At 31.4% G+C, this 27,671-nt stretch overlaps 1 protein-coding gene and 1 pseudogene across 1 annotated transcript; both read right to left on the bottom strand.

Annotated features, from left to right (window-relative positions):
• Positions 1–9,582: 9,582 nt before the first annotated feature.
• LOC118349388 lies at positions 9,583–11,052 on the bottom strand. The gene is made up of 3 exons (XM_035693742.1): positions 10,824–11,052; positions 10,512–10,680; positions 9,583–9,945 (listed from the first exon to the last, which is right to left on the bottom strand). The coding sequence occupies exons 1-3, from the start codon at positions 10,921–10,923 to the stop codon at positions 9,774–9,776; spliced, it is 441 nt and encodes a 146-aa protein (XP_035549635.1). The 5' UTR covers positions 10,924–11,052; the 3' UTR covers positions 9,583–9,773.
• A 13,579-nt stretch (positions 11,053–24,631) lies between these two features.
• LOC109005975 lies at positions 24,632–27,671 on the bottom strand (annotated as a pseudogene).

The raw sequence follows: 27,671 nt of genomic DNA, 5'->3' as shown, positions 1-27,671 counted from the left end.
CATATTAAAAAGTTATATATCTTATTGCTAAAATGAATGAAATTAATTTATATAAGAAATTTATAATTAATATTTTTTTTATAAAACTAAATATTATCATGTCAATATTATACTGTATGTATTCTTTACTTGTCGTTTTTTACTTTTGTATATATGTATTTAATCATGTAAATTAAGTGCAAAAAATGGTTTTATTATTGAATGTTGGACTTTAGGGTGGCGTTACAGCCGGCCACGGCTCTCAGTTACTGCTAGAGCTACCGTCAGTTATAAAATTTTTTTTTTTCATATATGTATTTTTAGCACTTTTAAATATTTAAAAAAAATTAAAAAAATAATAATATTATTAAAAAATACTTCTTTAATTATTAAATAAAAAAAAAAAGATAAAATAGAGCGGTATAAGTAACGGTGAGAGTAGTATTTTTGTAGTTATCCTGCTTATCCAGTCCAGAGCAACTTGTGCTGTTTTGGTTCAATTTCATCGACTTTAGTAAAGTTGAGGCCCTAGTTGATTATGTCATCTAGCGACCAGCAATAATAGAGTTACTTACAGGTCTCTTATATATCATCAGTCAATGCATGTAGACTGCAGAAAAAGTTTCTGTCCATTTTCGTTGTATAGACAGATAATGATAGGCTGCCTCTTACTATCCATAAAAGATTATTTCTATTAGTCATGATTGTCTATATTTTTTAAAAAAATTAATTTAAACTCTTATATTTTTTATGAGCCTTTTTCCACTGTATAAGACTGGTATTTTAATTATTATATTTACTGATGGATATAAATAATATATAGAATACCACATTATTTAGGAGAGAGATATATGTTCTTAATTTTTATAATAATTCTACCAAAATTTTAATTATACTATTTATTAATCTTTTTAAAATATAGACTTGGATTACGTGAGCTTACCTCTTTCTCTTAATTTTGAGTAATTCTACATACAACCGTGAAGTGCGTAACCGCCGCGTAATCGCTTTGAAAAAGAGTGGGGTCCACTATTAAAAAATTAATTTTTTTTATATGGGTCCCATATTTTATTCATTTTTTTCAAAGCGATTACGCGACGGTTACGCAATTCACGGTTGTAAGTATATTTTCTCTACTAGTAAAGGGCACACGTGCAATTAAAGGGCAACACGTGCATTGCACGTGTGCCCAATTGTGAAAATATAAAAAATATTTTTAAAAATAATATTTATGAAATCTAAAGATATATAATAATAAAAGATAGGTTAATATATATAATTATAAAATGTAATAATTTTGTCTATATTTTAAGATTCTCAATTGATCACAAAAATAATCACATATATTATTTACAGAATATCTATAATTATAACATAAGAATTTGCACTAACTAGGGGTGATTAAGACCGGACCGGACCGAGACTTAGACCGGTCCAGTCCGGTCCATATTTTAGAGGACCGAAATCATTCGGTCCGGTCCACGGTCCACAGTTTTTTCAGACCGGACCGGGCCGGACAGGATCGAATGAAAAATTTAAAAAAAAAATATTTTTTATATCTATTTTATATATAATAATTGTACAATTATCAATATAAATTTTTAAATATATTATTAATACTTGTTAATATTCTATAAATTAACAATATTTTATATATATCTTCATTTAACCTATCACTATTAACAATATAAAATTTTAAATATACTATTAACACTTGTTAATATTCTATGAATTAATAAATATATAATATCAATTAGTTAATTATATAGTAATTATATAAATTAATAATATAATTTTCATCTAATTTATTATTATTGACCATATAAAATATTTTTTTATTGAGTTTGTTACATAATCCACATTAATAAGTCACTTAATTTAATTTAGTATTTTAAATAAATTTTTTTATTAATTATTTAAAAAAAAAAAAAGGGCGGACCGATTACACAATTTTCTATTATAGATAAAAAAAAAGTGACTATTGAAGTTAATGCGCTATCATCATAATTACAAATAAAAAGCAAGAGCTATCTCGTAATTTTACATATGAATTTATTATAGCTGTAAATTATAATAACTGGAAGTCTAGAAGGAAATTGAAATAACTATTCTGCTGTCTTACGTATATCATTGACAGATAATACGTTAAGTTTGTTTTGGCGCAGTTTCCCAAATTCATTCATAAATGCACCCAAAACAATCATCAACTCTTTATCTTCAATCCTATTTGTAATGTTCTCTATGTACGAATGATCCTCCCGTAATGGCAAAAACATATAAAAATAATAATTTCTTAAATTTCTTAAATGTGCGTAAAAGTATAAATCTTACCTGCTCTACATGCTGCACAATATCTTTTGTTGTACAATCAAGAATTCGTTCTGCTGTAGGTTCAAAGGCTACCATTGCGATTGAGGCACTGTCATCGAATGCCTCTAACCACAAATGTTGATCGCTGCATTAAAATTGACAATTAAATGTATCAATAAAAATTTAATATTACCATATTAATTTAAGCTAATAAACAATCAATATCCTAAATCCAGACATATGAAATGTTCTAAATTCACAACACAAAAATCACAAGTTCTTATCTTCTATTTTCATTTCATTAAAACTAACCTCCAATCTCCATATTTCTAAAAAGGATAAAAAAAAAAAACAAGTGTAGAGAAGTTATTTTAATTGATCTAATAAAATGACTAATGTAAATCACACATCATAAATCTGACTTCGATCATGTATGTATTAAATGTATCAATAAAAGTTTAGTATTACTACATTAATTGAATTATAACAAACAATCAACATTCTAAATTTAATCACATGCATTTTTTCAAATCCACAACACATATTTAACAAATTCTTATCTTTCATCTTTATTTCATTATGATCAACCTCTAATCTTTATATTTCAAATCCACAATACCTAATTTAGAAACATGCACTGTTTCAAATCCACAACAGACAAATTAGAAGTTCTCATCCTCCATCTCCATTTCATCCCAACCAACCTCTAATCTCCATATTTTTTTAAAATCCATAATACACAATTTAAAAACATGCATTGTTTCAAACAATTTTTTTCAAGTTGATTTAGAGAAACAATATTATAATTTGGCGATTTAAGCGGCAATTCGTCATATTCAATATTCTCAATAATGGTTCGAAAATTAATTATCCACTGAAGCTCATATGCCTCCCTTCTATGTTTTGCATCTAATGGTTTGATGAAAGACATTAACAATGTAGTAGGTTTGAGATGCATTCATCTCACTTTCCACTTTCCATACATGGCCTAAGTATTAGTTATGATTTCGTGCAAGGCTTTTAGTACGTACTTCAGAGCTAGGTAGTTCAATATTTGCAGCTAAAATCTAGGATAAATATGCTAGAAGATATTGTCAACAATTATGTGAATAAGTAAAATAATTATTACAAAATATAAACACCAGACTTTTTTTTTATATTAAAAGGGATAAGGACAAATCAAAAACTAAGGGATCAATAAAAGGCAAGCAAAAATGCAAGATTCCAACTATCGCGATGGCACATTTGAAATAAAGATATAATCAACATATATGTTTAAAAATAATATATAAAAGACAGAATATAATAAAAATATAATTATATTTATACAATTTAACTATATTAACATATTAGGGATAATAATAAGTACAATAAATTGGAACATATTATTTACTTTATAATAGATATATGAATTGATTTGAATTATCAATAAACTATATTTCCATGTGTTATTAGGTTCCGTGTACAATTCATATACTAAGTAAAAAATTTAATAAATCATGTGCTAGTAGCTAGGTCAACAAACATGTAACAATGTGTTTTTTTCTCATTTCAATAAAAAAAAAAAGTACGATTTATTAAATCCAGCCGATGATTTTTAAATCGATTAAGTATTATAAAATCTTCTAAATATTTTATCAAAATCATTTTAAATGAAGTATTTGTAACGTTATTAAACAATGATTAATTTTCAAGTAAATATTTTTATATTTTAGAGTTAAGAAAATAATATAGTTTTAAAAAATTAATTAATTTAAATAATTTTATTATTTTAAGAATATTATTTAATATTAATTAATTTATTTTACATTAAGAACTCATTATTTAGATAGATCTCTAGATCTGTAAAAATGGCAACAACAATTTTTCGCATAAATAATTTTCGCATATATAATTTTTTCTCAACACGCACTGATCTGAGATTCTATTTTCTAAATTTTATTTTGGTTGCAGGTCTATTTTTCTTCAAATGCATATAGATCTCTAGATCTGTTCTTCGGATCTCCCTTTGCAGTTGTTTTTTTCTTTGACAGGTATTTTTCTTCCCAATACATATAAGAATTGATTTCTTTGATTTCATTTTTTTTTTTGCTATTTTGTTTTATTTTTGTGTTTTGGGTTGCAGTGCTGTTTTCTTTCGTTGAAGGACCTTTTTATTTCAAGTGGTTCTATTTATGTGATTTATGTTTTGTGATTTTGGGTTCTTCGTCTCTTTAATCTCTGTTTCTCTTTGAACAGATGTTCACAAATTTGAAGAGATTATTTTCAGATCTGATTTATTTATTTATTTTTTCTTCCATGTTAATTTTTTTTTTCAATCTGGTTTTTTCTCTTCTTTTACTCTTTTTTTTGTTCATTCCATCGTTTATCTGTATGTAAATGAACAAACTTTGTTTATTTCCAACAGATCTCAGTTTATGTAGAAACTTAGGGAGACAGTATCGTTCCTATGTGCACAGAAAGAACTAAAGTTGTTTGCTGTGTTTTTTTTTCTTGCTACAGATTTGAGTGGATGTATATATATATATTTTTTAAGTTGGTTTATTTGTGATTTTTTTTTTCATGTATAGATCTGAACAGGTCTTAGATATTTTTCTCTTATATTATATCTAAGACCTTTTGGTGATGAATATATGTTATATCATCACAAAAATATGTATGTTATATGAATAGACCTGTATATATCTTATAACGTATATCTTTTATGATGAATATATGTCATATTTGAACATAGATTGTTATATCTATGTTATATCTTCTGAGCTTTACTCTTCGTGATCTATTTTGTCATTTTATTTTATGCATTGAGCTGTTGTGATGAATATATTGGCTCAGTTTTTTTTTTAATGTTTATAAAGCTTTACTTCTCTGTTTCTCATTGTCTGATTTATTATATATGATTTTATCTTGTTTTAGCATATTTTACTGTATCTGATATTTGATTAGATATGATCTGAACATGTGTGAAGAATTTTTTTTTTTTTCTAAGCATCAGTTTTCTTTTGAGCTTAATGAATATCTGTAGATGTACATATATATGTTTTTATTTCTTATCTTCTGAATTATTTCTTATATATGTTTTTCTGTTGTTTTAGCATACTTTACTATGTAACTACATGTTTTGAAGTTTATAATTTTATTTCTCAGTTTATTTCTTGTATTCTTTTTGCCAGATACCGTAGACATAACTGAGAATGAAACGTAAAAAGAGCAGAAGGGAAATTTCCAGATACTATATATACAACAGAGAATGGATTTAAAGAGAGCAGAAAGAAATCGATATCCGTTGTTCATGAAAATATTATACATATAAGTAAAATATTGCTATATTCGTTTCATTTTTTTTCAAATGAGATATCTGATAAGTAAAATATTTAATTAATTTAATAAAATATAGAATGATGATTGGATTACGACCTCTTATATAATATTATACATATAAAATCACGACTTAAATTAATATAAAAAGATAAATTTTATTATTTGTTTTATATTTTATACCCAATGGCGATTTCTTTAAAAAAAAAAATTATTGCACTCTGTCGGTATCCGTACCCAGTTCTCATACAAAGTGTGATTGTATTGCACCTGCCTGTGTGGCTGCATGAAGAACCACAAGTCCTCAACTCGATATCCACAGTTGTTCATGAAAATCTGCGCCAAGTCTAGCGCACTTCCTATATTATACATTTTTCTTTACAATATAAAGAAATTTTCTTAAAAATGACCTCCAACGAATCTTATATTTCTTCTTTTATTTTACATTCTGTTATAGTATATGTTAGATGTGAAACGAGCTAATCGCCATTGTAAATATTTTAAATTAATTTTTCTCTCTTACTATTTAATTTTTTTCATTTCCTTAAAAGTCATTTATTTTTATTTAAAATCCTCTCTTTTATTTTTACACTTTCTTTTTTGCTAGACGCTAATGGCAAAATTTGAAGTTGAATTAATTTCTTCTTTTTATTTTTTGAATTAATTTATATCTTATTTTAGTTTATAAATTTGAATTAATTTAAAATAGAATATAATTATATAAAATTACATATGGAGAGATATTATAAATATCAAAACATTTGATTAAATTATTGATAGTTAGAAAAAAAATTTAAAATAAAAAAAAAATATTAAAAAGTATAATATTTAATTGGTATAAAAAAATTGATAAATTGATGTATGATATATTATAAAAATTAATATGTAAAATAAAAAAAAATATATTTTAAAAAATAAAATAAAAAATTCATTGAAATATCTTTTTTCTTGAGAATTATAAGAGAGAGACGATAGGATCAGTTTGAATTTAATTGGGACGTAAGCAGTAGTGGGAGCAAAAAAAATATATTTTATATATTTAAATTTACTAATCAATTAGAGACCAAGTCTTCTTTGCATAAATAAAAAAATTCATAATTAATAGATCATAATGTGATCAGGTTATCGTATTATCACACCGGCCAATTTTAATTATATATATAGGAGGAGAAATGCTCGACACACGGACAGAATCGACAGATTACACGAAAAAGTATACTATTTCCAATTAATCATTTTAAAATTATAAGGAAAAAAGAAATTCCAAAATCAAACTTTCCAAAAAGAGGATTAATATAATATATTGGATAATGATAAATACCAACTGCTTTACAATTTATCTATAATTTCATATTAAAAATTTAGTTCTTTTCACTTTAATTCAAAACTATTGTCCTATTAACAGTTTAAAGTATATGAAAAAAAAAATTATTACATACTAAGTTGCAAATGGAATATGATATAGTTGTTATTATATTATTTTCTTAATATATTATAATTACAAATTTAAGGTCTAAAATTGGAAAATCACGACTAATTGTCGACATTGGTGGTTGAAAATAGATTGTGAAATAAAATGGGTTAAGATAATAAGAAAATGTTGATTTTATTATTTATTTTATATTTTAATATTTTATCTTACATGTGAGTCTAATTCTTTCTTAAATAAGAGATTTGATAAATAAAATATTTAATTAATTTAATGAAATATAGAATGATGATTCGATTAGGACTTATACATATGAAACTACGACTTACTTAAATTAATACAAAATGATAAATTTTATTATTTGTTTTATATTTGATACCCAATGGCCATTTCTTAAAAAAAAAAAAAAAAAATTATTGCACTCTGTCGGTATCCGTTATCAGTTCTCAACTTTGTACGATTGTATAGTACCTGCCTGCGTGGCTGCATTAAGAACCACAAGACCTCAACTCCATGTCCACGGCTGTTCATGAAAATCTACCCCAATCAGTACTCCCAAACATCTTTTTCCCTGAAATCAACGTGAGAAAAAAAGATATACAACGAGGGGTCAATGATATTCGTCGTTTCCTTTGAGTCAGTACTTATGAATTGGGCACTGCTATGGGTCCCGAATTCGGGACCCATTTTGTGTCCCGAATAAGCTTTTTATTTTTTTTGTTTTTTTGTTTTTTTTTTATGTATTTTTTTAATCATCATAAATATTTTTTTAAAAAATAAAAAAATCCCAACATCATTAAAAAATATATTTTTAATCATTCAGTAATAAAAAAACAAAAAAAAAACAAAAAAAAAAAACCTTTCAGGACACACTTTGGGTCCCGAATTCGGGACCCAAAGCATTTCCCTTATGAATTACGCATACTTTGTTATGGATTTTGACAGAGTCTCATTTAGTGGGCCAGATACTAAAAAATGGGCCTGTAAGTGAGTCAGTAGTCACGTGGGTCAGTTAGTATCGTTGGGTCATGGTAAATGTGTAGAAGTGGTCTATTATGTAATTGCGTATTTAAATTAGTACACAAATGACTCATGAATAAGTAGTACGAAGGAGTTCAGAGAAGTATAAGAGAGAGACGATAGGATCAGTTTGAATTTAATTGGGACCTAAGCAGTAGTGGAGACCAAATGCAAGGACGGACCTTTCGTTGGAGATAGATATATAGGGACGAGCTGAGAGAGACTGTAAGGACTTTATGAGTCGCACAATATTTTATCTACAATTTCATATTAAAAAATTATTTCTTTTCACTTTAATTCAAAACTATTGTCCTAATAACAGTTTAAAGTACATGAAAAAAAATAATTATTACATGCTAAGTTGTAAATTGACTATGATATACATATTGTTATTATATCATTTTCTTAATATATTACAATTACAAATTTAATGCCTAAAATTGGGAAATCGCGACTAATTGTTAACATTGGTTGCTGAAAATAGATTGTGAAATAAAATAGATTAAACTAATAAGAAGATGTAAATTTTATTATTTATTTTATATTTTAACACTTTTCGATATCCTTACGTATGAGTCTAATTCTCCCACAATGAAAAGTTCGATAAGTGAAATATTTAATTAATTTAATGAAATGTAGAATGTTGATTCGATTAGGATCACCTCTGTTATGCTATTATACATATGAAATCAGTACTACTTACTTAAATTAATATAAAAAGATAAATTTTATTATTTATTTTATATTTTATCAAATGTGAGCTCAATGACCATTTATTTTATAAAAAAATATATTCCATATTTATTTTTTTATTATCAACTTATCATTCCATAATGTGACATTAAATGATAAATTCACAAATGAAATATAATAAATAGTCTCTAATTATCTTATTTCACTTCATGAGATGATGAGAAGATGATGATAATTGAAATGATGAGTAATATTACTCTTATTTTATATAGTCCCCCGTGGCTGCATGAAGGACCACAGGTCCTCAACTCGATGTCCACAGTTGTTCATGAAAATCTGCCCCAACTACTACTCCCAAACATCTTTTTCCCTTAAATCAATAGCTCAGCCTACTTTATTTTAAAAAAATAAATAAATAACCGTTTATTATTAAATTTTTTTTTAATGTAAATCTTAGATTTAATCATTTATTTTTAAAATAGAATATGTGGAGGTTGCAATTTGCATACTCTAAAATTACAAATATCATTTCTCTTTATTTAAAAATCTTTACTTCAATCCTAAATTTTCCTCGATTATCCTGTTCTCATGTTACCAAAAAAGTAAAAACTCCTCTTAAGGGCGCCAAACATTTCGATTATATTTTGTTGTCGTAATTTCATGTATATTATTTTGATTGGAATACAATTTAGATTAGGAGATATTGTATTTATGTATTTCCTTATTTAACTTGGTCTCTTTTTTTTATAAATAGGTCCTCTCACTATCTATAACATTCATCTGAATAGAAGTATTTTTATAAATTCTATTTTTACTTATCTTCTTCATTTACCAGAGAAATAGTATGCGTATTACCAATACAGTTTGGTTAAAAAGTTCTAATTATTTTTTGAATTTCATGGAGTGATAAGAGTTGCGTATAAGAGTTGATTCCATGTATCAGGGACACCAGGAAGACACCAATGACTACAATCGTTCCCCCTTTTCCCTCCAAAGCCATAAATGGATGGGTGTCCATCTTTTCTCAATTGAGATATGTAGTCACGTCGAGCAATGTGACAAGAGTTGAGATTTTCTTCAACACACTCTTTACAACAGCTACTGCTGGTGGAGAACCCTTTGGATATGTCGAACTCCTCAAGGGTTTGGTTTCTTCATGGCACGTTGTGGACTTCGACGAATTCCAGTCTTTGCCACTGTTGAATTCAACATGACCACCAAAAATTAGAATTTTGTTGTTGATCATGCCACACACCACACATTAAATTTATATTTATTTTATTTCTCCTATAGTAATTGAGTTCTTCTATTCATAATCCATATACCATACTACATTTATGAAGGAAAAAAAAGAGAAAATATTTATAATTGTGAATTGTGTAACCACCACGTAATCGTTTTGAAAAAAATGAATAAAATATAAAATTCACATGAAAAATTTAATTTTTTAATAATGGATTCTACTGTTTTTCAAAACGATTACACGATATTTACGCACTTTACAGTTGTGCATAGAACTACTCAAAAAAAAATGAAAAACCATGTGTGGACGTACCATGTATTGCGCGGAGGTAGAATTTTTTAAATAAGAAATTGTTCACTGTTTAGTAAAAGTTTCTATGATGGTTTTCGAGTACATCTTCTATACATTCAAACTTTGTAGCTAGGTGCTTTTCAAGAAAAATCTCAATTTGAGTACATGCCCACAACGTAAGAAACAGCTCGTCATTAAGATATCAGAGAAAGAGAGATGACAACGTACATGCCCACAACGCGGTACGACACGTTGCCATTGCCGAAGGTGCAGTTGCTGCAGCTAACAGCAGCAATCTCTTTTATGTCGTCCGTTGGTGGTACATTACTATTACATGGGTTAGAGAAGTCCCAGTCCTTCTTCCCCAACGTATGCAATATGTCACGTAAAGCTTGCACTGTAAATTAAACTCCACAATTATATATTAAGCAAACCCAATTAATCAAATTCACTCCTGTATTAACGGACTATATATATGTCAATCGATAAAAATAAAAAATAAAAGAAGGCTTTGAGATATATCTGTGTGTGTGTGTATACCTTCATCAGGGGGCAGTTGATCAGGGGCTCCGGAAGCAAAAGTTGCAAAGCAAACGGTCATGACGATTGAAGCTGGAAGAAGAAGCCGAACAAGAAACATATTTATTTTCCAACTTCACAACATGCCCAATTAACAATTGAAAGTAGTACACAAATGGCTCATGAATAAGTAGTACGAAGGAGTTCAATTATAAGAAAGAGACGATAGAATGTGTAGTGACGAAAGTTGTGAAACTATGTCTTTTACCCTAAGTTCCAGTTTTCTCTAGATCCTTTTTTCTCAATTATTTAGAATTACTCTTCCCCGTGAATGGCGAAAAGGACAATGATAGCAGTACAACTGTAGTGACGGCAATATGCATACATGTGATATGGGTCCACGTCAGCTACTGTAGTGTTGGCCGATTGATACATTTCATTACTTGCGTAGAATATTTTTCTAGAATGGCGCTCCTTGTCTAATTTAGAATATTATTATTATTTTAAAATTAAAAAAAAAATTAAATTATTTATTATAATTTATATAAAAAAAATTTAAAAAATTATAATAATAAAATGAAATAAACATTTTTACTGTCTAAACTGATCTGATAACTATTCGAGTGAGGTTCATTCGAACTTGAGTTTACATATTAAAAAGTTATATATCTTATTGCTAAAATGAATGAAATTAATTTATATAAGAAATTTATAATTAATATTTTTTTTATAAAACTAAATATTATCATGTCAATATTATACTGTATGTATTCTTTACTTGTCGTTTTTTACTTTTGTATATATGTATTTAATCATGTAAATTAAGTGCAAAAAATGGTTTTATTATTGAATGTTGGACTTTATGGTGGCGTTACAGCCGGCCACGGCTCCCAGTTACCGCTAGAGCTACTGTCAGTTATAAGATTTTTTTTTTTTTCATATATGTATTTTTAGCACTTTTAAATATTTAAAAAAAATTAAAAAAATAATAATATTATTAAAAAATGCTTTTTTAATTATTAAATAAAAAAAAGGATAAAATAGAGCGGTATAAGTAACGGTGAGAGTAGTATTTTTGTAGTTATCCTGCTTATCCAGTCCAGAGCAACTTGTGCTGTTTTGGTTCAATTTCATCGACTTTTGTAAAGTTGAGGCCCTAGTTGATTATGTCATCTAGCGACCAGCAATAATAGAGGTACTTACAGGTCTCTTATATATCATCAGTCAATGCATGTAGACTGCAGAAAAAGTTTCTGTCCATTTTCGTTGTATAGACAGATAATGATAGGCTGCCTCTTACTATCCATAAAAGATTATTTCTATTAATCATGATTGTCTATATTTTTAAAAAAAATTAATTTAAACTCTTATCTTTTTTATGAGCCTTTTTCCACTGTATAAGACTGGTATTTTAATTATTATATTTACTGATGGATATAAATAATATATAGAATACCACATTATTTAGGAGAGAGATATATGTTCTTAATTTTTATAATAATTCTACCAAAATTTTAATTGTACTATTTATTAATCTTTTTAAAATATAGACTTGGATTACGTGAGCTTACCTCTTTCTCTCTCAATTTTTGCTTTTAATTTCCTTTTGACCCGGATGATTCGTAGATTTTATTTAACATACGTACGTGTATATATATATATATATATATATATATATATATAGATATACTAGCAGTGGTAAACTATATATATCTTAGTAGTAAAGGACGTTTGCCACATCTGTCAAATTGAAGAAAAAAATAAAGTGTGACTTCAAATATTAAAATAATCTAATACATAAGAATGAAATTATTATTTATTCATGTTCATCATTTATTATGAAATTTAAATTATATTAAAAATTCAAATTAATTAGATAGTTTTTTTCTCTTAAAAATGTTCAGTAAAATTTTATCATTTATTTAATGATGAAAAATTAGTATTTTATAAATTAAAGTTGATTTTAAGTATATGATATAATATTTATATTTTAATTATCTATTTTATGTTAGTTTAAATTAATATTTAAATTTTTACCGTTAGATTAAATATGAAAAATTTAAGATGAAGGATTGGGATTTAAAATCCAAAAACTAACATTTTCTTCCACTTTTCCTTTCTCCCTCTCTCTCATTCTACACGCATGTTTGCCTAATTTAATTAATTAAGAATATTATCATATTTAAATTATGTTAAAACTTTAATTATTTATATGGTTTTAATTTCTTAAAAATATTTAGTAAAATTTCATCATTTATTTAATGATGGAATATTAGTATTTTATAAATTAAATTTGATAGTTTATGTATGAAATGTTATTTATATTTAAATTATTTAAATTTTAAATTAGTTTAAATCAGTGTTTTAATAAAAGAAATTATTTATATATAAATTTTAACAAGAGAAATTATTTATATAATTTTAAAGCGTGTAAAATATGCACAATATCTTTAAAAAAATTTGGTATATTTGAGATCCACTGAGAATCTACTTTTTACAAAATAGTGATAAATATTTTAATGATTTTATTTTATTTTTGTATATAATAGTGATAAATATTATAGTGATTTTATTTTTTTATTTATATATAATAATGATAAATATTATAATGATTTTTTTTCTCACTTTCTTTCTCTCTCCTATGGCCCGATTATTCCCCCACGCCCCATCCTCCTTCAGCCCAACCCAGCGCCGCCGTGCGCCAGCAAGCCTCACCGCCACCACAGCGAGTCTCCCTCATGCCGGCGACCAACCCAGCCACCGCCGATCTCCCCCACGTGCAACCCTCTCTCTCCCCTGAGGTAAGTAACCCAACTGAAATGGGTTTTTCCCATTTCTCTCTAGTTGCGCTGCCGTACGGGGCCACCCAGCCTCACTGCCACCACCGACGACCAACCCAGCCATCACCGATCTACCCCACGGTCAGCACTCTCTCTCCCTTGCGGTAACCCAACCAAAATGGGTTTTTTTCCATTTCTCTTTAGTTGTGCCGCCATAAGCGGCCACCCAGTCTCACTGCCACCATCGGCGAGTCCCCCTCACACCGGCGATCAACCTAGCCACCACCGATCTCCTCCACGCACCGCAGTTCTCTCTCCTGCGGTAACCCATTTCTCATGACAACTCTCACTCTCTCTTCGAACCAAAAATAAATGAATAAACGAAGAAGGAATAAAAAGCGTAAAAAGATAATACTATTAATTACTGTTGATCTCACTATTCATATTAGCATAGCCTCTTTTAAGATAAAGGAGACATGCGGATTACCAATTTATTTTGTTAATCAACAGTGAAAGCTCTCGAAGCAATATCCACAAAATTACAGAACTTAAATTGGAGGATCGACGAGAATTTTTGTCATGATACAAGGGTCAACATATCCAATATCGACGGTATCGAAACTCTGAGCAATGTCACATGCGATTGCACTCTAAAAAATGGCACTGTTTGTGGAATCATGAGCAAGTATATATATGAGCTTTCCTTTTGCTATCCCTGGCCACATTTTCCTTAATTAATAAACATGAACCTAAATGTTTGTTGATATCAGCACTTTTTTCATGGATTTTATATCTGTCTAGCAATCTTTTCAGCATTGATATATATTAATAGGTGTGGTATACATGATCTATATATATAATATTTATATAAGTATGCAAAAATATGTATGACCACATGATGATATTTTCCTGTTCTAAACAGTACTAGAACTTTGATATATTTTTATATAAGTCATTTTATGATTTTTTTTTTTTGACAGCCAGCTGAAGGATCTTGCTTTAAGTGGAGTCCTACCGGCTGAATTCAGAAATCTAGCCAATCTAATACAATGGTAAGAGAAACATGCGTGCTTTAATTTTCTGCATTAGAGAGCTCAAGTGAAAAATTGTTTCGCTTACAAATAAATCTTTTAAAAATAAATTTAACTTGACATAATACGTTAGATTCTAAAACTCTTTTATTGTACAGTACTAGATTTGGCATCTCATATCGAGTGAGTCATATCAGTTTTTAAATTTACTTTATTTATTTATTTATTTTTTGTAAAGCTAACACTTCTTGTTCAACTAAGCTCTCATTGCATCACGAGTAATTTGCTATTTTGCCATTTCAGAGTCTTTGATCATGGGTTCTCGGTGCATTCGAGGATAGGCCATTGCGTTCCGGAGACTATGAAATTTGACATAGGATATGTTAAGAGATGACTTGAATCTAGTTGAAATAGCACCTCGAGCGGTGTTTCTTCAGCTCGAGCGAAATGCAAGTCCGAGACTTTGCTCAATAGTCAGCTCGAGTCGGGGTGCCAAAATCCTACGTTCGCTCGAGCGCTGCTAGACTGTTCACTCGAGCCAATGTTCTCATAAGTGAATCAACACATTTCTCTATAAATAGAAACGATGCATCTTATTATTTGTACTTCAGTCAGTTTGAGTTTCATGTGAGGTAGTGAATTTGTGAGAGAGACGTGAGGGAGAGTTAACTTCTCAGTGAAGAAGTTTTGTATTAAATCTCATGTATTCCATCTTTGTTTATAGTGAAATATATGATACCGACCCCGCCAGTGGACGTAGGCTCACATTGAGCTGAACCACTTAAATCTTGGTGTACTGTGTGTGATTGTCATTATTTTTCTTGTATTTATTTCTGCTGCCATACTTCAAATTAGTCTTCGATATCAGGTTATTCCCAACAAACTGGTATCAGAGCGTGGCTCTGTGTGAGATCTTGTGGGATGGCTATAGCTAAGTTTGAAGTAGAGAAATTTGACAGTCAGAACAATTTTAGTTTATGGCGCATCAAGATGAAGGCTTTATTGCGACAACAGAGCTTGTCAAAGTAGTAGAAGAGAATGTGTCTGATGATTCTTCGACTCCTTCAAAAGAAGAAGAAGAAAAGGTACATAGTACTATTCTTTTGTCATTATCAGATGGAGTTTTAAGGGAGGTTGTTGATGAGGAGACTGCAACTGGTCTTTGGTCTGCACTTGAGAATCTGTATATGAAGAAATCTCTCACCAACCGTTTGTATTTGAAACAATGGCTATACACTCTCAAAATGAAGGAAGGCACTCCTATCTCTGAACACTCAGATGAATTTAATAAAATTATTATGGATCTGAGGAATTTTGACATTAAGCTTGAAGAAGAGGATCAAGCATTAATTGTTTTGTATTCATTACTCATGTCATTTGAAAATTTTGTGAATTCCATGTTGTATGGTAGAGATACAATTTCCTTGGCAAATGTGAAATTTGCTTTGAATTCTAAGGAATTGAGTGTGAATGGCACTGATGAACAAGCTAGTGGTTTGTTTGTTAAGGGTTCCTCAAGCAAGGGTAGATCCAATGACAGGGGTTTAGAGAAGTACATGGATAAATCCAAGGGCAGTTCACAGTCGAAATTTAACAAGAAAAATGTTAAATATTATTATTGTCATAAGTTTGGTCATTACAAAAATGAGTGTCCTAAATTAGAAAATAGAGAGGAAGGCACTAGTTCCTCAAATGTCGTTAGCGTTGCTGATGAAAAGTCTAACGGCTCAGATATTGTCTTAGCAATTAGCGACTCCAGTAGTCGCTCCAGTGACAAGTGGGTCATGGACTCAGCTTGTACATTTCACATGTGTCTCAAGAGTGATTGGTTCACTAATTATGAACTAGTTAGCGGTGGTTTCATTCTGTTAGGAATGGATATGGCTTGTAAAATTGTTGGGAATTGGTTCAGTCAGGATAAAGATGTTTGATGGGATTGTCAGGACATTGTTTAATGTCCAACACATCCCAGATTTGAAGAAGTACCTTATTTCTTTGGGCACTCTTGATTCTTTGGATTTTAAGTACACTGGTGAAGGTGGAGCTATTAGAGTCAGTAAGGGCTCCATGGTTGTGATGAGAGGAGATAAAACAAATGATCTTTATTTCCTTCAGGGCATTACAGTGACAGGTGCAGCTGCAATGTCTGTTTCAGATGATCCAGACTCAGATATCACCCGTTTGTGGCACATGCATTTGGACCATATGAGTGAAAAGGGGATGTCTATTATGAATAAGTAAGGTTTGTTATGTAACCAAAAGATAGAGAAACTTGTTTTTTGTGAACATTGTGTGTTTGGAAAATAGTGCAAGGTTCATTTTTCTATAGGGGTTCACAGAAGTAAAAGTACTGTAGACTATATTCATTCTGATCTTTGGGATCCATCTTCTGTTTCATCAAAAGGTGAAACTCAGTATTTGCTTACATTTATTGATGATTTCTCACGAAAAGTTTGGGTTTATTTTCTGAAGCAGAAAAACGATGTATTTGTTAACTTTAAACAGTGGAAGGTTTTGATTGAAAATCAGACAGGCAAGAAAATTAAGCGACTTCGAATTGACAACGGAATGGAATTTTGCGAATGTGAGTTTGATGAATTCTACAAAAATGAAGGTATTGCCAGGCACCGCAGAGTTAGACATACTCCACAACAAAATGAGGTAGTTAAACGGATGAACAAGATTCTCTTGGAGAGAGCCTGCAGTATGCTTTCTAATGCAGATTTGTCTAAAGATTTTTGGGCTAAAGTAATCAACACAGCTTGCTTCCTAGTCAATCGTTCTCCAGCCACAACTATTGGCTTAAAAACTCCGAATGAGGAGGTATGGTCTGATACTTATGCTGATTATTCAAATTTGAAATTTTTTTGATGTCCTGCATATTTTCATATTAATGATGAAAAATTTGAGCCAAGGGCAAAGAAAGACATATTCATTGGATATGCCAGTGGGGTGACGGAATTTAGGTTGTGGTATACTGATCCTAAATTAGCTAGGTTTGTAATCAACAGGGATGTTGTATTTGATGAAAAATCTATGCTTAATCCAAGAAAGGAGTTTACTGTATCTACAGGTAAAGAACAGGATATTGGTAAGAAGGTGAAGTTTTAGATGGAAGCGCCACAAGGGCTGCCCAGTGGCGCCCAAGATCATGCTATTGTAGGTGAGCATGATTCTGATTCTGATAGCGGCGCACAGGGTGAGCAAGACTACAATATAGCTACTGGTAGACAAAGGAGACATATTATACCACCTCAGAGATATGCTCATGCAAATATGGTAATGTATGCTCTTACTAAGGCAGAGGATAATGTTGGTCAGGAGCCTTTCAGTTATTCAGAAGCTATTAAGAGTGAAGAATCTGCACAGTGGTGCGCAGCTATGATTGAAGAGATTGAGTCTCTTCACAAAAACCAAACATGAGATTTGGTTATGTTGCCAAAGAAGATTAAAAATGTTGGTTGCAAATGAGTGTTCAAAAGAAAAGAAGGAATCCAGGGTGATACAGATGCAAGATACAAGGCACGCTTAGTTGCTAAGGGCTTCAGTCAAAGAGAAGGCATCGACTTCTCTCTCCAGTTGTGAAATATAGTTCGATCAGAGTGTTACTTGCTATAGTAGCATTGTATGACTTAGAGCTACAACAACTTGATGTTAAAACAGTGTTCCTACATGGTGAGCTTGATGAGACCATTTACATGCATCAGCCAGAGGTGTTCATTGTTGAATGTAAAGAAGATCATGTGTGTAGATTGAAGAAATTATTATATGGTTTGAAACAGTCTCCAAGGCAATGATATAAACATTTTGATTCCTTTATGATTGATCATGGTTATTTGAGAAGTAACTATGATAGTTGTGTTTATTATAATGAGTTGTAGGGTCTTTCATTTATTTGCTACTATATGTTTATGATATGCTTATTGTTGCTAAAGGCATATCTGACATTGGTTTGTTAAAAACCTAACTCAGAAATGAGTTTGAGATGAAAAACTTAGGTGCTGCAAAGAAGATTTTGGAGATGGAGATCTACAGAGATAGGAAAGTTGGAAAGTTGTACTTGTCCCAGGGAAAGTACATTGAGAAAGTTCTTCAGAGATTTGGAATGTTTGATTTCAAACCAGTAAGTACACCACTTGCTACTCATATTAAACTTTCAGCTTCCCTATCTCCTCAGACAGATGAGGAGGAACGGTTCATGGCTAGTGTTCCTCTTTCCAATGCAGTTGGCAGTATTATGTATGCAATGATTTGCACTCGTTCAGACATTTCACAGGCAGTGAGCGTTGTTAGCAGGTATATGGCTAATCCAAGTAAGACTCATTGACAGGCTGTGAAATGGATACTCAGGTATTTGAGAGGAACTTTGGACTTTGGGTTAATATTTGATATAGATGTTGATTTCAGTTCCAAAGTTACTAGTTATGTTGATTCTGATTATGCTGGGAACTTCGATAAAAGAAGATTATTGATAGGTTATGTTTTCACTTTGTGTGGGTCTGCTATCAGTAGGAAAGCAATACTGCAATCCACTGTTGCTTTATCAACTACAAAGGCAGAGTACATGGCAGCAACAAAGTCTGTTAAGGAGGCCATTTAGTTGAAAGGCTTGATCAGTGACTTGGGACTACAACAAGATGAGATTTCAGTATTCTGTGACAATCATAATGTAATACATTTGACCAAAAATAAAATGTATCACAAGAGAACAAAGCACATTGATGTCAGGTATCATTTTCTCAGAGAGATTGTTACAAAGGGTGTTATAGAGATTCTGAAGATTGCTACTACTGAGAATCCAGTAGATATGATGACAAAGCCAGTTGCAGTGTATAAGTTCAAACTTTGTTTGGACTTGATTGGTGTTCGGGGTTTGTGATTCCCTTAGGGGATTTGGTGGAAGGGATCGGTTATGTGGTCAGAGGTTTTTTGTGTTAGGCTTGTTAGAGTTCAAGCTAAGGTGAATATTTGTTAAGAGGTGGCTTGAATCTAGTTGAAATAGCGCATCTGGTGTATGTTCGCTCGAGCGGTGTTTCTTCAGCTCGAGCAAAATGCAAGTCTGAGACTTCACTCGACATTGCTCGACTGTTTGCTCAAGCGAAATGCAAGTCTGAGAGACTTCGCTCAACACCCGCTCGACAGTCAGCTCGGGCCGGGATGCCTAAACCCTATGTTCGCTCGAGAGCTGCTAGACTGTTCGCTCGAGCCAATGTTCTCAGAAGTGAATCCGCACGTTTCTCTATAAATAGAAATGGCGCCTCTTATTATTTGTACTTTAGTCAGTTTGAGTTTCATGTGAGGCAGTGAATTTGTGAGAGAGACATGAGAGAGAGTTAACTTCTCAATGAAGAGGTTTTGTATTAAATTTCCTGTACTCCATCTTTGTTTATAGTGAAATATCTGATATTGACCCCGCCAGTGAATGTAGGCTCACATTGAGCTGAACCACTTAAATCTTGGTGTACTGTGTGTGATTGTCATTATTTTTCTTGTGTTTATTTCCGCTGCAATACTTCAAATTAGTTTTCGATATCATGTTATTCCCAACAAGATCTGAATTGGTTTTTCTTATAACTTTTAAATTAAAGACAATAGCGTTATTTATTGTAAAAGAGATAGATGGTTATAAATAAGGTAAATGGTGATGCGATATATTACCAGGCAAGCTGCCGATGAGGGCCATGACAATAGAAAAATTGCATTTCTACGGGATATTCGAAAACCAGCTTAGTAAACAAGTCCATTGAAATTGCATTATCAGTGCAGATCACTTTTTTTATTCTAGAATATATGAAGTCCGTTAACATTTCATTAGATTTTGACAAAATTTCATGGAATATTGGGATCCTTTTTTTTTTTTCAATGATTCGAAGTTGAGAAAGAGTACTAAGTAGTGAAGTTTCTGCCATTAAACAGTGATCTCACTCGCAATTATATCAATGGATCAATTCCTCTGAGTTTTGCTCAGCTCCCACTTGTCAATCTGTGAGTAATTATTTGCATTTTGTATCTACGAAAGCATATCTTTTATTTTCCATGCAGGTGTTGGCCAATGGTCAATGGGTTGGTCAGTTTGTAACGGTAATTGGTACTCTGCAAGTCTCTTCTGGGAAACCGGCTAAGTGGTACAATTCCAAAGGAAATTGGTGACATTACTTCACTTGAGCAGCTGTAAGTCCTGAATTAAATTTTTGTGTCGAACTGAAAGAAGATTAATAATTTGGATTACAGTTGAAGTTGCATTTTTTTTACAGGGTCTTGGAAGATAATCGGCTCAGTGGACCTCTTCCGAAAAGCCTCAAAAATTGAGCAACTTGAAAAAACTGTAAGAATTCAGTCTTCATCCTCCCTTAATTCCCTTGTACTTTATTGTATGCAATGTTGTTTCATCTTTGCAGTCATTCTATTTATGTACTTCTTGCACTTCTTTCTGTTTTTTTACACCTTTTGGAAACAATCATTCAAATATAATGCTTTAAGTCCTCTATCAAGTATCAAGTGTGTACTAGTTGGAATTAGGCTTTAAAATTATAATCCTTCGATAATTATGACTCAACTCTTTTGGGTATTAGGTAGATGGGACTAAGACTTCGTATCCATGCTAAACGTTGGCACCACTGCCCACACTTCGTATTTCATGAACACTTTTTGCCATATTGCTTGAAGTAAATGAGTGACTTAATATTTCAGTATCTTGCAACATTCTTTCTGCAAACGACTTTAACGCCACAATACCAGAAACATTTGGCAACTTAAAGAACTCGGTGGGTTTGTAAGTGATTCTATTCGACATTATTATATGGAGATATAGCTTTTAGAATTAAGAGATTTTTAAAACTTAAGCTACTCACTGCAGTAGGATAGATGGGAGCAAAATATCAGGGAAAATACCTGATTTTATTGGGAATTGGACGGAACTTGACAGACTCTGAGTGTTGTACTTCATTCCTTTTATCTGTCATCTTTTCCCTCTTTGATATATGAATTTGATTTTTTTTTTTTATTATCTAAGAACTTTGTTTGCAGTGATATGCAAGGCACGTCCATGGAGGGCCCCATCCCTTCTAACATATCCCGTTTGACAAACTTAACTGAACTGTGAGTACATGTTCCTTTACTAGAAATTGATTAGAATTGGGAAACGTAGAAGATGGTACAATTATTTTTACTGATCTGTCAATGTTTTTCAGGAGGATATCTGATTTGCAAGGATCAAGTATTGGATTACCTGCTTTGCAAAATTTGAAAAAATTGAAATATTTGTAAGTTCTATATATTTACTTTGTTTTCTGCAACGATTAATCCTGTTGTGACCAACTTTGTGGTCTATTTTTTATGCTCTTACTCTTGTGCTGTGCCCTCAAGTGGCTTAGAAATTGCTTAATCACTGGTCCAACCCCAGATTATATTGGAGAGTTGACAGCTTTGAAAGAATTGTAAGTTGCTTAAAATGACCCTACTTCTCGAGATGTTTTTACTTATGAAATTCTTTTTCTATGTATAGGCTGAAATCCTGTTTAATTTCCTACAATATGCTATTTATGCACTTGCTTTTGAACAGAGACTATCGCATATAAGTCACACAACACATGTCCATTTTTTTTTTCCTGTCAGGTTTTTCTGTCCAAAATTGTAATATCAACTACAATGTACGCTCGTATGAATTTTTCTTTTCTTGTAGAGACCTGAGCTTCAATCGTTTAAGTGGTCCAATTCCAGAGTAACTTGGGAACTTGGATCTAGATTACATGTAAGCTGATAAAGCACATAAAGTAAATTTTTGGTCAATCTTTCAAATGTTGTCTTTATAATGTTTTTCAGATTGTCTCCATGTTTATACTTCTCTGAGACTGCTCTCTTGGCAAGAAACGAGATGACATACATTTTATGGATGTAGGTTTCTAACCAACAACTCATTGAATGGGGAAGTCCCAACTGGGATATTGAACAACCCAAATAAGTTGTAAGACTCCTTTAAGCTGAGAATTTTCATTTTATTTGGCTGTAAATCTGTCTATACACAATGATGACATGTTTCTTTGTATTGCAACAATTTTTCAGGGTCGCCTGATGTTAGTTGCGGAGTACAGTCACTTGTGTAAGTTTCTTTAATTCACTAATCATAGATTGTCCTGTCAAAGACCGAAGAAAATACATCTAATATTAGTTTCTCTTATCTCCATGCTAATCTATACATACACATGACTGACATATTCATTTCTCTTGCATTGTTCTAACTTGGTTTAATAATCATACAGGAACTTGATTTCCAGTCATTCATCTCTTGACAGCAATTCGTAAGTTCTTTGCCATTTTAAGACACATTTATTTTGCTTGTTTGAATTGCATTATGACCAAATTTATTTGACTGAACCTAAATTCTCAACTTCTAGGAGTCGTTGGTGTTTACAGAAGAACCTCCCCTGTTCTGGAAAAGCAAGTTGTATGCATTGATGCATATATGATTGTGCTTTCATGAACTGCAGTAGCTTACGAGTAAATATTGTATGTCGCGGTTACTTCTATATCGGCAGATCATTCCTTGTTTATTAACTGGGGAGGGCAAGAGATGAGCTTTGAGGGGAATGAATATGTAGATGACTTAAGCAAAGAGGGCGGGTCGCACTTTAGTTCTGTTTCTGAAAAATGGGCTTACAGTAGTACAGGGGTTTACATGGGTAAGTCTGAGGCTTCCTACCTTGCAACGAATACATTTTCCTTGAATGTGAGTGGACCAGACTTCTATCAAACGCCCGAGTTTCCCCACTATCACTTAAGTACTATGGTCTTTGCTTGCGGAAGGGAAGCTACAAAGTAAAGCTCTACTTTGCTGAAATAATGTATTCTGATGATATGAAATCTAGCAGTTTGGGGAAGCGCATATTTGATGTCTCAATTCAAGTGAGTTGATAGAGATCTTATAAGATGAGGCTGTGTAGTATGTCATGTGATTTTCTTCCAAGGTTTTGCTTAGCTTTAAAAGAGGAAGGATGCCATTTTTTTTTTAAGTTTACGAGGTTTAAGTTTTATTTTATTTTTTATTTTTTTTGTTCTCACAGGGAAGAAATTCTACTCATTATCCCCATACTACACACCAGTATTTTATTTAAAAATAATATTATGTGCTTGTGTTGAGAGAGATCTATAGAGAGAGAGAATGGTTAATTAGGACTTGAAAGGTGTGGAAAGAATGATGCAGAAATATATATAAATATATATACACAAACATACACACATATATATATATATATGTATATATATGTCATACACACGCATGATCATGTGTATTTTGATAATCTAGTGCGTACTCGAAGGCAAAAGAAACACATTTTCTCTTTAACAATCTCTTTTCGGTTTCTAATATTGTTGTTGTTGGGACATTATGAATATATATATGGACCAAACACTGATCATTTCTCAAATAACAATTTTTTTAGGACCAAACTTATAATAATATATTTAGGACCTGGTAATGATCAGTTGGAACTACTGGGATTTATTTTTCCAAATATTTCTAAGTACATATTTGGTGCGCATTAGGGGTAAATAGTAATGATCAGTAGTACTTGGTCCATGTTGGGACTTGATTGCATGTAAATTAAGGCTGGCTGGCACATTATATTTCATGCGGTAGATTAATTATATATTTTTTTATAGTTTGAGGAGTGATTCAAAATTAAATGATAGTTTAAGGAGAATTTATGTATGTATTTTACAAATTCAATATAAATATTTTTTTATCTTATAATCCGGAAAAATCAAAAGGGGATGCGTACGTAAAAAATTGCAAGGTATGGCTATAAATCTTTTGATTTTATGGACCAACAAGATATACAAAATCTAATCAGAATGCGATATCAATGGGGAAATTAAACATGAAAATCAGGAAATGTAAATTGTAAAACATAAAGATTATGTCCCAATTCAAATATAATCCCATATCAGTATCACATATAAAAGTTTACTGTTTTTCATATGCCTATGCTAGCAACTCACATTTGTTACGCCACAAAAAGACTTCCAACTACAATCGTTCCTTTTTTCCACAACTCTAGATTCCAAGAAAACTTATTAAATAATGTGACTTTTCATTTAAGTACACCACATAATCTTTCATATTTTTAAGGGGTTTTTCATGTAAGTGCTTGACCTATGCAACACTTAAATATGTCACAATAATTAATGCACGATTAAAGACGACAAACTAAGCCTGAAGATCAGCAGTATTGCTCATTTATCTAAACACTTTTCTCCCAAGAACTAGAATCCACGTTGATTGGAAATAGATCAACAGCGGATGTAGAAGAACCCATGAATGGATCATCCGAGACGGTTAATAAACTTTGGGTCTGGCTATTTTCCGACCTACTCGATTCTTTCTTATCTTGAAAATGCTCCCACAGTGCCTTCACTTTCATTTCATCATCTATGATACTTAAATTTGGACCCAACTCAGGAATAACAGCGTCGCCCTCAAGCATGCTCACCACTGAGGACACGGTAGGCCTAACTGCTGCAGAAACATTAGTGCATAGGAGAGCCACATCAATCCAACGCTTAACCTCTTCCTGCATGTAGTTTGAGCCTAATATTGGATCAACCAAATCCAATAGATTTCCTTTCTCTTTTAAAACAAGTGCCTGCATAAACAAATCATATAATTATAAGCTACCAATTACAGAGCCAAATTAATCTTAAAATATCCAATTGCTCTGCAAGTGTGCCAATTGGATATTTTATATTTTGTCGTGAAATATTTCCCTAGCTAGTCAACATTTTTAATATTAGCAAACACAAGAAAATAAAAATAACCAAGAGTGTAAAAGCAAGAAATGCAAGACAAAAAGTGATTGAAATCACTCAATCAAGAAGCTGTAGAGATTCCCCCTTAAGCCGATGACTCGTGTTGCTCTTCCAACTGACAATTTCCAAGGCGACTATTCCAAAACTATAAACATTTGCTTTGTCAGTTAAATAGCCTCGCATCTCATACTCAGGTGCCATATAACCACTGCAAAATCACAGATCAACATGTGCCATTTTCAACATCAGGAATTTCTAACGTCAATCATTTCTAATTGTTTTTTTTTTTGTTTAAAACAAAAGTCTTAGGTGCATTATAAAATACAACTCACTAAGTTCCAGCAATTCGGGTGCTGATGTGGGTAGTATCCTCTTCATCAAGCTTGGCCAAACCAAAGTCGGATATCTTAGGGTTGAGATTTTTATCAAGCAAGACATTAGTAGCCTTGATGTCTCTATGGACAATCTTCAATCTTGATTCTTCATGAAGATAGGCCAAACCTCTTGCTATACCAACACAAATCATATGTCTTGTTGGCCAATCCAATTGTAATTGATATTCTTCTGGCCCTTCAATCAATCAAGTTTATAGAAAGCATTTAATTAGGATTACCATTATGCATACATGATATATGCATGTTATCATTGATTGCATGTAAACTAATACGCATACAAGTAAACAAAGTAATTACGTGCAGGAAGATAAAACTTTACCAAACAAAGCACGAGCGAGGCTATTATTTTCCATGTACTCGTATACCAGCAACAATTGATTTCCTTCAACACAGCATCCATAGAGCTTTACAAGATGAGGGTGTTGCAAAGCAGAAATCATGCTGATCTCATTCAAAAACTCACGATTTCCTTGCTTTGATTTGGAAGAAAGCTGTTTGACTGCCATCATGGTGCCATCAGACAAAAGGCCCTGCGCATACAGAAAACATAAACATATTTTCATGCTTAAACATTGACACTTCAAAAAGAAAGAGCTACAATTAAGAGGAGTTCAACCCGCAACAATCAAAGGAAATTATTTTCTCCGCTATACCTTATAAACAGGACCAAAACCACCTTCCCCACGCCGCATCAAAGTTGTTTGTAGCTGTTTTGATTTGCCTTAAGGTGAATGTTCCAGTTTTCAGGTCTAGGCCTCTTAAATCTGAGGAAGGTGCCAAGTTAGATAGGCAAGTATCTCTAGGAAACTTGAAGAATTCTTAACAATATTCCTTATGGTACAGATGAAAAATATTCTAATGAAACTTCTATATATTGATTGCAGAGAAGGAAAACTGCTTGATAATGACAATATTAGTTGCCTTGAAACTACCATGTTCAGTAGCAGTTGATCTTTGTCCTAGACAACCTTTCCACCAGAGTATAGCCACAATAAATAATATGATAACAAAAGCTCCAGCAACGATAATTCCAACCACTGCCCCTTTAGGCCGTATACTTGAAGGGATTTCATCTGTAGGTATACTTGGAGGGATTTCATCTGTAGAAAATAAAAACAAAATAAAAAAATAGAAAAGAGAAGGGAGATGGGAGATAGAGAGAATGAGAGGGACCTTGGGGGCGCTACATCTTTGCTAGAATTGTTGAATATATAATATGTGTTCCTATTTATAGGTGAATGGAGCTAGCTAGAGAAATGATGGAAATACAATAAATCAATGCATGATACTAATTGATTTATATAATAAATTAAATATAGTAGAAAAAAAGTCATATTAATATACATACTAGAATATTATGAATATATTCTAAATATGGTAATATTCTAACATAATATTATTCTAACAGCCAGCATTGAAAATATATAAATTTAGGAGGGTTATAGTTTAAGATCAATATTGTCAAGGCAATTGATCGGAGAAATCATCAACCAGCCAACTAATTAGAAATGTATGACGTCCGACAGTTTCAAAAGTAGTTAAAAATCAACACAATTATTTTCTTTAATTCACTACTTAATTGGAATTTTAATAGTGATCTGCATGATTTGTTTTCAAACAAAGGAAAATATTGAAATGAACACCATAAAAAAACGAATTGATGGAATTTAATGAGTTTGGCATGTTCCATGAAGTATGTGCATCATCATGTTGCCTAAAATTGTCCACAGACAGAAAAGTAAAAGCAAAAGCTTAGATACGTGAGCAAACCAGGCCATTAGAAGTGAATGCAAGAGCTCAATATTCAACAGAAAACCTACGAGATTCAACAGAAATGGCTGAAATAAGAGGACCGTATCT

This window comes from Juglans regia, chromosome 9 (genome assembly GCF_001411555.2).
Source record: "Juglans regia cultivar Chandler chromosome 9, Walnut 2.0, whole genome shotgun sequence".
NCBI lineage: Eukaryota > Viridiplantae > Streptophyta > Magnoliopsida > Fagales > Juglandaceae > Juglans > Juglans regia.
This window is presented reverse-complemented; position numbering and strand designations above follow the sequence as displayed.

Bases quoted from the DNA above. Each gene is read 5' to 3' on its own strand.
- LOC118349388 (XM_035693742.1), bottom strand. From the start codon at position 10,923: ATGTTTCTTGTTCGGCTTCTTCTTCCAGCTTCAATCGTCATGACCGTT. The intron at 10,681-10,823 runs GTATACACACAC...TTTAATTTACAG, and splicing joins TCAACTGCCCCCTGATGAAG to TGCAAGCTTTACGTGACATA. The intron at 9,946-10,511 runs GTACGTTGTCAT...TGAATTCAACAG, and splicing joins TCGTACCGCGTTGTGGGCAT to TGGCAAAGACTGGAATTCGT.